This window comes from Pteropus medius, unplaced genomic scaffold (genome assembly GCF_902729225.1).
Source record: "Pteropus medius unplaced genomic scaffold, Ma_sr-lr_union100, whole genome shotgun sequence".
In the NCBI taxonomy this organism is placed as follows: Eukaryota; Metazoa; Chordata; class Mammalia; order Chiroptera; family Pteropodidae; genus Pteropus; species Pteropus medius.
The window spans coordinates 6,288,861-6,301,126 of NW_024348242.1; the positions used below are offsets into that span (position 1 = coordinate 6,288,861).

The 12,266-nt window shown below is 51.7% G+C and overlaps 2 protein-coding genes across 12 annotated transcripts in view; one reads left to right on the forward strand and one right to left on the reverse strand.

Annotated features, from left to right (window-relative positions):
* Positions 1-8,435, forward strand: part of SH2B3 (SH2B adaptor protein 3) — a 42,298-nt gene extending 33,863 nt beyond the window's left edge. Inside the window, exons 3-8 of one of the 2 annotated variants that reach the window (XM_039879465.1) lie at positions 3,881-3,982; positions 4,065-4,156; positions 4,252-4,346; positions 4,421-4,635; positions 4,727-4,898; positions 5,063-8,435. In XM_039879465.1, coding sequence (XP_039735399.1) covers positions 3,881-3,982; positions 4,065-4,156; positions 4,252-4,346; positions 4,421-4,635; positions 4,727-4,898; positions 5,063-5,358 — 972 coding nt within the window. In that variant the 3' untranslated portion in view covers positions 5,359-8,435. The remainder of the gene's footprint in view (positions 1-3,880; positions 3,983-4,064; positions 4,157-4,251; positions 4,347-4,420; positions 4,636-4,726; positions 4,899-5,062) is intronic. The other variant, XM_039879466.1, reaches the window with a different exon arrangement.
* Positions 8,436-8,988: 553 nt separating this feature from the next.
* Positions 8,989-12,266, reverse strand: part of ATXN2 (ataxin 2) — a 93,873-nt gene continuing 90,595 nt past the window's right edge. For 9 of the 10 annotated variants that reach the window (XM_039879450.1, XM_039879455.1, XM_039879448.1 and 6 more), the window contains 2 exons: positions 10,449-10,617; positions 8,989-9,608 (listed from right to left, as the gene is read on the reverse strand). In XM_039879450.1, coding sequence (XP_039735384.1) covers positions 9,580-9,608; positions 10,449-10,617 — 198 coding nt within the window. In that variant the 3' untranslated portion in view covers positions 8,989-9,579. The remainder of the gene's footprint in view (positions 9,609-10,448; positions 10,618-12,266) is intronic. The other variant, XM_039879453.1, reaches the window with a different exon arrangement.

Below are 12,266 nucleotides of genomic sequence, written 5' to 3' on the forward strand. Positions count from 1 at the left end.
GGGAGTGGTAGCAGGGTGTGGGGCAGTTTCTAGGTGAAGGCAGGAGGGAAAGGCAGGCCTAGAGACAGGACGGGCTGGTTCCAGTTGCCGCCTTCAGTCCCTCCAGGCAGATTCGCAGCCCACAGGCCCCCCAGTGAGAGCACAGGGCCCCCTGGGTCAGTGGGAGTCTGGAAGAACCTGGGTGGAGGGGGAGCTGTGCAGACTGCCCTCTGAAAGCACCGGACGACGAGCCCAGAGCTGGAACTCTGCTCCGTCTCACAGGCACGTGGAAGTTTCTGCCCAGTTTTAATGTCCGCGGAACAGACTGACTGTCCTTCCAGGGCGCGCCCTGCCCCTCTGGCTCCTCGTGCTTTTGATCTTTTCAAAACAAACTCAGAAGCAAGCCGTTCACTGTGTCATCTGTAGTCACAGCGAAACACGAAACACGCTTTAATGTCTCATCTTGTCCCTGTCCCGTCTTAGGGAAGGTAGGTAGGTTGGTCGTGTTACGTGTGGATTTCACTGCAGGCTGGTGAAGGCGCAAACAGGGTCTGTAGGGCTGAGAGAGGGGTGTGCGCCCAGTCCCAGGGCACTCGCAGGGGAAGCTTTGTACTGTGGCTCGTGACACCACAGTGCTGTTGCTCATAACGCTGTAGTACTGTGACATTAGTACTAAACCGCTATAATGGACCCACAAAGGCTTTACCCACCTTGGCTGGCCTTGGACCCCAGCCTGGAAATTTAATACCAATCAATCACCAAACCAACCCTGTGAAAAAAAAGGGCTATTAAAAAATGACAAATATAAGGCAGGAGGGCTGAGCTGATTCAGGATTACAAAAGGATTCATGGAAGGGTCAGGACTCAACCCTGAAGCCTAGAGAAGTAATAGAATTATAAAGCCGTACTGTGAGGAGAGGGTCAGAGCCGGTCTGCATTTGTGGTTTTTGAGCTTTCAAGCAGTCAGAGCAAAGAAAGAAATAGGTTATTCCCACTGGAGTCACAGTGGCCATAAGAAAAAAGCCAGCTTTTTGGATGCTAGGAGCTAAGACTTGCTCCCTGACCCCAGCAGTGGGTGCTGCAGGATGTGGTGGGTGTCATTCTACTGCTTTTACAAAAGAAGTGGTTTGGCCATTTTGATCACCTAAGCAGTGTGACTTTGAGGTGGGTCCAGAGGGCAGTTGTTTGCTGGCCTGGCTTGCTCTGCAGGGCATCTGTACTAGAGGGCGTGTAGGAGGAGGTGAAGCCCCCGTGTGTTCCTGTAGCTGCTGACACAGCCCCAGGGTTTGTGCCTGGTTCCAAACCTGGCTCTGTCCCATCACGTCACTCAACCAGAAAGACATCCACTGGTCCCTCCACACAGCAGCCAGTGCTCCCGAGTCTTGCTCTGGACCAGCCACAGGCGGGGTTGTCCTGTCCTCATGCTCTCGGGCCCCTCTACTCTTGTACAGCCTCTGCCATCTCCCCACTATCTGGAAGCGTGTAGACACCAGCTCTGATCCTTGGCAGCTGGGGTTCAGGTCCCAGCTCTGGGCCACACCAATGGGCTGGTGGGGCAGCTCTCACACAGGGTTGCTGTGAGGGGTCGGGCAAGAATGCGTGTTAGGCGCAGCCTGCAGGCAGATGGGGGCCAGGACGGGTCATACTGTCATCTTGCAGCCGGGGCTGGCTGCGGGTGAAGAGGGGAATCCTCTTTTCGCCACTGCCTGCCAGATCAGCAGTTCCCCAGCTGCTGGGGGTGGGGCTGGAGTGGTGCTGGCACGGAGGGCCCCACATTCAGAGTGAAACCAGTGGCTTTGCTGCTTAATCTCGGCACTCGTTGGGGCCGGGGCTGAGGCCAGGACCGGGGCCAGGGCCCAGAGCAGAACTGAAAGGGAGACTAGGCCTGTTCCCTCTTGGCCTGGCCTACTTCCTCCCAGTGATCCTGAGGCCGGAGCCAGCAGAGAGGGTGGGGGCCAGGCAGGGCCAACGGCACCAGCAGGAGAAGGAAGGAAATAGCCCTTCGTACTTTACCCATTTTGCAGGCAGGAAACAGGCCAAGAGGCTAGCTGACTGCAGAGGCTGCCGGGAGAGCAGAGGCCTGACGCCCATGCGCTCTGGCGTGTCCAGTGCCCGTGCAGGTGCTGTGCTCCCCACATCGGACTCCCAGGCTGAGAAGCTGGGGTGTGGGGGGGACGTGGAAGAGAAACTGGAAAGGCGCAAACGCTGTGGCTGGTCACTCAGGGCTGGGACTTGCTGGTTGTGCAACTCCTCCAAGCTCGTGCTCCCATTTGTAGTGTTGGTGAGAAGGTGCAGTAAACTCTGCACATGTAGTGTTTCCAAGAGTTGCTGTCACTGTCCCCAGACTGCTGTCCCTGTAATCAGGGCAGGACTGGGAACTCCAAGGAGACCTGCTGGGGGTGGGCCTGGACTGGAAGGGCCCCCGTTTGGCCAGCTCTCTCATCTCACTGTTCCTCAGCCTTCTGTCAGAGGTGCCTGGTAGCTGTGTGTCCACAGAATGGTTAATCATGTGGCTTTGGGGACCGGCTTTTACACCACCTTTTGAAAGGGCAGCCCCTGGCCAAAATGTGCCCTTCCGGGCAGAGAAAGTGGCAGTTGGATCCCCCAAAGTCTGCCTCTTGTTTCTACCCTCCCCCGCATGCTGGTTGTTTGTTAGGGGCTGTGGCCCAGGTGTGTCTGGCTGTCTCCTAACCCTTGGGAAAAGAGCTAATTGAGGGAGGGGTCCCCTGTTGGGCCTTCTCTGTCTGTTCCCCAACTCCTTCTCTTATCTTCTGGTTTCTGCGAGAAGCAGCCACTGGTCAGATCATCTCACGACCCCCGAAGAAACAATCTTGTCACAAGAGGAAGTGGAAGAGATAGGGGGCGGAAGGCTGAACCCCCTTCTGAGAAAGCTCCTGGGTTTGCAGGTGCCCCAGAGCCTCCTGCTGTCTGGGCACAGGCATCTGCAGGGTCAGCCCTTGCTCTGGCCAGATTCAGTCAGGACCCAGGGCTTTTGCTGGCAAACGGGCTGGGGGCCATTTCCCACCTTCTCTGAGCCCTAGAGGTGTTGGATGTCATGGGAGACTCCTGGATCCCAGGTTGTACTTGGATTTCGGCTAGCTATGACTCAGGCCAGATGTGCCGGGCTTTGCCCCTTTGGGTGTACTGGCAGAAGTCCCAAAAGCCTACTTCACAACTGCAGTCAACCCCTATCTTGCAGCCAAAATCTACCCCTCCTTGTCCTAAGACTTGACGGCAGGACAGATTAGTGAGGTGTGGGGTTCAAAAACCTGATCTTCCCTTCCTCAGGCAAATAACTTCAACTCCAAGATGTGTGTTTCTTCCCTCTGAGATGTGGTGATAATACCTGCTTCCTAGGGCTGCCATTAGGTCAGGAGAGTTACGAGCGGGGAGCTAGTGGAGGTGGGAAGCTAGGGCAAGATGAAGACCTGGGACCCCTGGCAGAGTCAGCACCACAGAGAGAAATGTGCCTTGGGATGGATGCCCTCATGTCCCCTCTCTGGGCTTGTGACGAGGGGGCGTCAAGCAGCCCACATGACGTGGCTGCATGGGGAGCTCTTTGCTCCACCAGTGGAAAGAGAAAACAGGTCAGCAGGCAAACGTGTCAGTGCTGGAACGCCCACAGATCCAGGTGAAGGGGCACTGCTGGCCCTCAGCCCACATAGCTTTCTGGGGGATCTCGGTGTATGGTGAGTGGAGACGGTGCTTCAGAGGCTGTAGGAGAAAGGGCCTCTGGGCTCCTGGAAGCCAGAATGGCAGACCTTACTGCAGGCTTGGGGTGCACGCTCAGCAGCACCACAAGCACTCAGCCAGGCTAGGCCCCTGGGGAGACAGAAAAACAGGCCTAGGTGGGCAAAGGGCCAACAGGGACAAGCCTTGAGTGCCCCCCTTGGTTTCCTAGAGTTCAAAGCCCAAGCTACAAGCAGCCTGCTCCAGCATCCAGGAGGTCCGGCGGTGCACACGCCTCGAGATGCCAGACAACCTCTACACCTTTGTGCTAAAGGTGAGTGACCGAGCTTTCCACCCCTGGGGGAGTACGTACACACCCAGGGATCCCACACAGCCGTTCCCTTCCTCCCCACCAGGTGAAGGACCGGACAGACATCATCTTTGAGGTGGGAGATGAGCAGCAGCTGAATTCGTGGATGGCTGAGCTCCGGGAGTGCACAGGCCAAGGGTGAGGCCCCAGGCCCTAGGGCCCCAATCCTGGCACAGCATTTACTGCTACCTCTGCTCTGCCCAGACCCCTAACCCCAGCCTCTTCTCCGGCAGGCTGGAGAGCACAGAACCAGAGATGCACATTCCCTCAGCTCTAGAGCCCGGCACGTCCAGCTCTCCAAGGGGAAGCACGGATTCCCTGAACCAAGGTGAGTGGGGTTCAGCCTTCGCCCAGGACGTAAGGCACCCACAGGGGCTCACCGTTGTCCATCTTCTCTACCAGGTGCTTCTCTTGGGGGCTTGCTGGACCCAGCCTGCCAGAAAACAGATCACTTCCTGTCCTGCTACCCCTGGTTCCATGGCCCCATCTCCCGAGTGAAAGCAGCGCAGCTGGTTCAGCTGCAGGGCCCTGCTGCCCACGGAGTGTTCCTGGTCCGGCAGAGTGAGACGCGGCGCGGGGAGTATGTGCTCACGTTCAACTTCCAGGGCATAGCCAAGGTACGGGGCAACAGAGGCGGGGCTGTCCCCCACCCCCGCTTCAAGGCCCTTAGGGGCCAGTGCCTGAGCCTACTGGCTTCTCCCCCTGCAGCACCTGCGCCTGTCGCTGACCGAGCGGGGCCAGTGCCGAGTGCAGCACCTTCACTTCCCCTCGGTCGTGGACATGCTACACCACTTCCAGCGCTCACCCATCCCACTCGAGTGCGGTGCTGCCTGTGATGTCCGGCTGTCCAGCTATGTGGTGGTCGTCTCCCAGCCACCAGGTGTGACCCCAGTGCCCCCGGTAAAGGGGGTGGACAGCACAGGGAACCGGGAGAGGGTAAAAATTTGCTGCAAACCCAGGGACAGAGATCTCGTTTCGTGTCCAGCGTTTGTCCCTGCCCTATAAAGACTGACAGTGTGGTCTCTGTCGTCACTTATCCCGCAGGTTCTTCCAACACGGTCCTGTTCCCTTTCTCCCTCTCTCGCTGGGATTCGGAGCTGGGCCTTCCCCACCTTAGCTCGTCTGGCTGTCCACGGGGGCTGGGCCCGGAGGGTCTCCCAGGACGATCGTCTCCCCCAGAGCAGATCTTCCACCTGGTGCCTTCGCCCGAGGAACTGGCCGACAGCCTGCGGCACCTGGAGCCCGAGCCTGCCAGTAGAGCCCGGGACTCAGACTACGAAATGGACTCCTCCTCCCGGAGCCACCTGCGGGCCATAGACAATCAGTACACACCTCTCTGACGGTGGCAAGGACTCCCTGCCTCACGGAGGCCCTGGAGCAGCTAGAAATAAGAACTTGTGAATGTAACTTTCTTTCCTTCCTTTCAGAGAGATTTAAGGGACACTGTTAACTGTTCCAGTTTGGATGTGACCCTTCTATTAGGCCTGTTAAAGGGCCTCTTTTAAGTTTCATCTATCACCTGGCTTTCTCCTTATTGTTTACAGATGTAGTTCTTGTTTGCAGATGCTGCTGGCTCCTGCCCTGGGTCCCTAGGACCAGTCTCCAACACTCTTAGAGGTGGTGGTGGGGTGAGGGCCCGAAGTGGCAGTGGAAACTTGTTCTCTTTTTCACTGACACTGTCACAGCTGATGACAGACTTTCTAATGGGAGGGGGAAAGAGGGTCATCAGGAAGCCCAAAACACTAACAAGCCCTGGATTCTCTTATGGTTTTCCTGTTGTAGCTTCAGTTCACGTGGCAGCTCTGCTGTGCCCATGCCACAGGTGACCACATCTATCCTGCTTCGACACTCAGCCTTAGGACAAAGCTCTGGGAGATGGACAGGCTAAAGGTCAAAAATGATTTTAAACATTTTACCTCAGGTCAATTTTTCAAAGGATTCAGGTTTCAAAACTAAACCATTGCTTACTTCGTTGCACTGTTTGAACTACTACCCATGTGATTTTTATAGTCAGACAGCTATGCAAATGCTTCTTAACTAGTTCCCAGTCTCAGCCAGCATGCCTGGCTTGTCTACTGCATCCTCAGGACAGTCACCGGCTGCTGAGTAGCCACTGTCCTTCCTAAATGTGGAGAAGTGAAGTGTGTCACCCTTTCAGGGAAATTCAGACAATTACTGAAATAGGAGGGTGGCAAGTTACAGTTCTATCCTGGTGCCTTATGAATAAAAACTGGATTCTGGTTGACAGAAGCTTTATGCTGAGAGTTAAACCGAGGGGTGAGGGAGGGACAAGCAAAAAGGAAAGAAAGGCTCCTGGGCCTTTCTAGTAAATCTTTCATCAACAGGGCCGGCGCACAGCCCCCCAGTGTCTAATGGGTTATTAAATTATCTGACAAGGTTTTAGGCTCATTCTTATGCCAAAATGGAAGCTAGGAATCTGGTGCCTCAGCTAATGAGGCAGTCCTTTAATGGCCCAGTGTTATTCCAGCTGCTCACTGCTTCATCTGACGAAGCATGTGTGCACACATGCACGCACCTCCACCACCTGGGGGGGGGAGCGTGGCAGTGGGGGGGGGGGTACTGCTGCTGCAGTCAAATCTCTATGCCTCTTTCACAAGTGTCAATCCACAGGGGGGGCTGGCTCCTCCCAGAGGTTATACACATAGGCTCAAAAACAAGGCGGACAGTGACAGTGATGTCAGCTGCTCCTGGGTGCCAGCAGAATCACTCAGTACAGCCACCAGGTTCACCAAGGTGGCTTCTAGGAATCTGGGAGTTTCGCATAGCGTAACACGTATACACACACATCAGAGGCTGAAATTGAACATTAGCCTAAAACTTACTGCCTGCTTTATCTGGGTGAGGGTTTGGTCTGCTCCCTCCAGCCATTCTCTGTACTCCAAGAGATCTGTCTTTTGCTTCTAGAATTTTCTGGTTGAGCTTTCTTTCTTGAAGGGGAGGGGCAAGTAGCCACCTCTTCACCACTTTTAAAACCAACACTCCTGGGCGTTTAGACAGATTGTAAAACAGATCCAACCATGATCCAGATTTGTGGTCTGTTTCTAAATATATTTATTTTCTACATATCAAGCAGGTTTCTCTTACATAATGAATGCCAAGCAAAGTGTGAACCAGGGGAGCAAGCGCTATTTTGAATATCTCTTTTAAAAGAGAAAACTCATCACAGAAAGTCACGGGGGCAGATTTTTCCCTTGTCTGCACAGAAAAGGGGCCAAGTAGAAAATGAAGCAAGTAAATTCCCTCCCATCTGAGATATGACATCTTTAAGGCAAGGGCACTCCTTAGCAATTTCAACATTAACAATTCTCAGGTGGTGCAAGAGGCATGCCAGACACAGCAAACTAGCAGCTCTGACCCACTGGCTACAAAGTACAGGCTCAGACTCCGACAGACCTGGAAGTCACCCACCTCCAGACTGCTTCAGTATAAAATGTTCAAGAAAAACATTTCCTTTCTAAATGTGTCTGAGTTACCAGGACAGCTCAAATACATTCTGACAAAAAGCCCCATGATAGCCTGGGAAGAAGTGACACTAAGCCAATGCCTTTTCTGCTGGAGGAGAGGGAACAGCAGGTCCCTGGGCTCGATGCCCTCAGTGACCCTGCTGGCTGCAACCAGCCCATCACGACAGCACATTCCACCACCCTCCTTCCAGTCCTGATGTGACTGCTGCTGCCAGCAACAGGCCAAGCCGGCAGCCTCCACTGAGAGCCCAGGCTCTGAGTGCCAAAGGGACAGTAAGCAACACAGTCCCTCCAGTTATCTCTAATTACAGACTATAAGGATAGTTTGACAGCTCCCAGCACCATCACTTCCTTAATCTGACTTTAATTAACTTTTACAAACTAACAGTCACCAGCACCAAAGAATTAAGTCAACTAACCTGCCTTGAATTTTAGACCAGCAATCCATATGGCTTTATCTGGTATAAATCTTCTGCCTTTGATCATTTCTGGACCGTGTAGGAAAAAGGAATAGCAATCATTAAAATCTTAGGCCAGAGAACACTATTTTTATATAACAGTTTCTTAACCTAAAATCAAGGCCTTGAACTCATCCCTAGGGGTTGCCTGAGATTCCTTCATGCTTTTATTCAGGGCTAAGTCTCATCGCAAATGTCATGTGAGCTCTAACATCTCCCGAAGGCTAGAAGAACTTATATTATCTCCACTGCCTCTTAACAAAGACACATCTGACATTCCAGTGTGTGGTTGGAATAAGCAGCACATTGTAACAACACAGAAGATGAATTCATCTTGTATCGTTATAGGCAGAAGGTATTTGGCAATTTTTATGTATTGTTTATGTACTGTATAAGTAACTTATTCTTGAATAATGCAAATTTTGCTATAATGTACAAATTGCTACATGTGAATTAAAGTTTTCAGAATCTTGATTTGTTGCCACAATATTTAAAGGCTCTATTACAACTATGGTCTCAGCAAAATCCTTGCCCTGCTCAATTAACTGCTTTATCCTTTGTCTTCCCACAAACTGGGGACATTAACAAATGCTTATGAGTCTACAGCAATAAGCTGCTTTTGTACATCACTCCACCTTTTCTGCCCTCTATCAGTTTTTTTTTTTTAAAGTATCTCCTGCCCCCTACTGGTAAAACAAACATGTCTGACACAGGACAACTTCCGCCTAACAACACTCATTTGGGTTCAGGAGATATTAAAAAGGAAGCTTACAGAATCAGCATCAGGCTGAGGATGTGGAATGTCAGCGCTGCCCAACTCTGGCCAGCCTTCCTCCTTCTGACGCAGACCTCTATCCACCAGAGAATATCTCAGTCTTGTCTTTTTCTAGAGATACCTTGAACCAGAACTAAAGGTGAAGAAGAAAAGTCATTTGTGACAACTAACCTTCCAGGATATTAAGAAAGCACACTCAGCCCTCCTGCCTTGATGTTAACTAGTAGCTTATACAAACACACACTAACTTGGTTTCAGTTTTTAAAACTTTTTTTATTTTTTAATTTTTTTTAAGTTTTTATTTTATATTATCTACAAAGTAAAAGTTTTTCCCTTAACTTAAAAGTTGAACCACTGTAGACAGTGATCACTTCATCAAACTTGATTTATAAATAATAATCCGTCAGTTTGACGGTAAGAATTTACTGAACCTCTGTCAAGTTTAGTAAAAGGGCGTTCCAAGTCTTGATTTTTTTTTTTTTAGCAGTAATAGCAGCAAGAATCACTCTTGTTACTTCTTTTGCTAGCTGATGTGTTCATGACTTTTGAGGGTCATTAAAAAATAAATAACTTCCAGTTTCAGCAAGCAGAGCTGGGGTACTTGCGGGACTCTGAAACAGCGTATGGAATTATGGAACAGCCCACAAGTTCCTAAATGCCTCTACTCGGTCCAAATATCTTCCACTGCAAGTGAACTGTTAGCATTCCTATTGGATGTTACAAGAAACCAACATGTATTTCTTAAAAACAAAATAAATGAAATTCTAGTTTTCTGTGCTTCCAGTTGGTAGAAGCAGTAGAAGGGAGGAGGGAATTTGGCCTTTCGGTTCCTCCAGGGCAGCCTTACAACTGCTGTTGGTGGTGGGCTTGTACTGTAAAAAAGAAAAATGAATGTTTAAACAGAAAGCTGGCAACACCGCACATTAGCCTAGTGTCTGTCTCTGCAGCACATGACTGTACGCTATCCTCGTGCTAGCTGAACAAGACTCAAAATTTAATTCACTTCCCCCCACCCCGCATCTGCACCAAAACGGGGATGGGGAGAGGGGTGGGTAGAAACAAACCAGTAAGACGTAAAACCACTTCAGATAAAACTCCCAGAAGACTTGTTGCTCATGGGGTAGAAAATCAGGCCTTAACACACCCCCTCCCCAAGTATTAGCCACGCACCAGGATTGCTTTTAAAGGAAAAGGTTAGACTGAAATCTCGCCATGGCAGCCATCAAGTATTAGAGCACAGTCACGGGGGGTTCTCTCCCTCTGAGGGCGTAGGCTGGCGCTAATACTATGCTCAAAACCAATCCATACACAGCACTTCCTCATCAGTAGTATTCTCTAGAGCTACAATCAAACTGTCATGGTGATAACCCCCCACAGGTCAGACTGCTGGGACTCAGGAAGGAAAACGCTGCCCTGCCCAGCCTGTCGTAAACAAGGAAGGCCAACTGAGTCCTAAGCATGCATCAGCCACACAGAATGCTGCTGCTGCTTCTCATCAAGCCAAACCCTGTACCATCAGAACACACACAGACTCGGCTCCGGAAGCCTCAGGCCCTGATGCTGAACTGATCATCACCGTCCCTACTGTGCACACTGACGGGTCTTGCTAGTTTTCAAATGCGGGGCTTGAAGCGCTGGCCCTGCCTGTCATTCGACCTGTGCGAGCAGAATGCTTTGGGGTGCCCGGCGGCCCCTGCACACACACGCCTCACCTGAAGGGTGCGTCATATAGGGGAAATGCGCTGTTGTCGAGACTGGAATGGGCTGTAGTGCACTTTGAGCGAGGGCGGCCTGGGGACCGCCGGGTGGCTGTGTCGTCATTAGCATCATTGGCGCATGGGCAGTTGGATGAGAAGGAACCATTCCTGACTGTACATGAGCCTGAAACAGAGAGCTCTTTTACGCATACAGGCAACATCTCCAGCTTAAACAACATGTCAACTGTGTTCCTTTCACTGGGCTGGGGCTCTCGGGAAAGGCAACAGTGGCCCCCAGGGCCCTTTATTTTCTTTGGGGACAATCCCTAGTGGGTCATCACTGACCTACGGACATGCTTCACCCTTTAGCAGATTGATCCTGCAAGGCTGAGGGAGCAGATACCCAGTGAGTCTGGGTAAAAGTCAGGGCTGCAATGTCCTAGCCTTCAACCTTTCTGATCGCTGGATTCAATGTACGGGGCAAGATCTTCACAAAGACCAGATCCCTCACCCAAGGGCGGCATTCTCAGCCTAACATAACAGGAGGCAAGACGCAATCATGCTTCAGAATCTGGCTTCCATGTGGGGCCTCAAAGTTTTACAGAGGACATTCCTTTCAAGTAGGAAAGCGGATTATTACATTAGAAGCAGGGACTGTCGAATTCTGTTCCACTCTCCTGTTTGCCCTGCCCCCACCCCTACTGCTCCGCTGCTGGCCTGTGAGGAACGAGGCAGGGCAGTGAGAGAAGAGACTCAGGCCCCTCTACTCAGCTGGAAGATACGCTGATGGAGCAGGAGGAGGTCTGCAGTGAATGGCTTCATTGAGATGGGGAGGGGTGATAAAAAATAATCCGGGCCAGCTCAGTGTCCCCGTGACAGTGAGTTCAACCCGGTCTGTCAAGTTGGGAAGGTCTTAGTCAGCCCAAACAGCAGGGTCCCAGCTCTGCAGAGCTCTGGCAGGACCCAGGACAGCCCGTTTTCCTGCCTCCCTCACTGTGCACAGCTCCAGACCAAGAAGCAACACTGCTTTTATTCTCTTACACATTCAAAAGGGCCCATGGCATATCTGGGCTTCCCTGGTTCACCCTTTCTGTTTTTTCAGCACAAAAACACAAAAGTGAGGTTTTAGGAACCCCGACCTACATGTAAAGTCACATACCTACTTAGCCACCAGCCTCTGCTAGACGTCTACAGGACCCCAGCTCTCATGTAGCTCCTGATTCAGCCAGACCATGCTGGCCCACACCTAGCGGAACCAGCTCCCCTCCCCACCATCCAAAGCCAATCATCCACTGCAGCGCGCCACATGACACACCCTGCACTTTGTACCAGAGGACACCCAAACTTCCCAGAGCTGTGGACCTCTAGTTACAAGGTCGCCTTCTGAGCCTTAGTGCCAACTGAGTCGCATTCCAGCCCCACCACACCAGACCTCAGTTGCACATTATTTGATGTGGAGTTCAGTGAGGCAGTCTAGCTTAGTCTAGCCTAAGAGTGCTGTTATGAAAGCAGCAAAGAGAGACATCAAATACAGCAATTCACCATTCACAGATTCAGGGGGGGCCTCCAGGACAGGGTTAGAGCCCGACTTCAGTGCAGTTCCTTCCCCTCATTAAGACAGTCCAACTTGGCCCTGGACAGCATTGGACTTTTGTGAGCAGCTGATGCAGACAGCATCACACCTTCCAACCTTTAGAAGCTTACACGGGAGGTGAGCTCCAAAGTGCACCCAGGGCTGCTCTTTAAGAAACAATGCAAACCCCTGGGTGCTTTCAGCTTCGAGTTACACTGCACCAATGCACAAGGCCAAGCCTTTTCAAGAAGTACAACTTA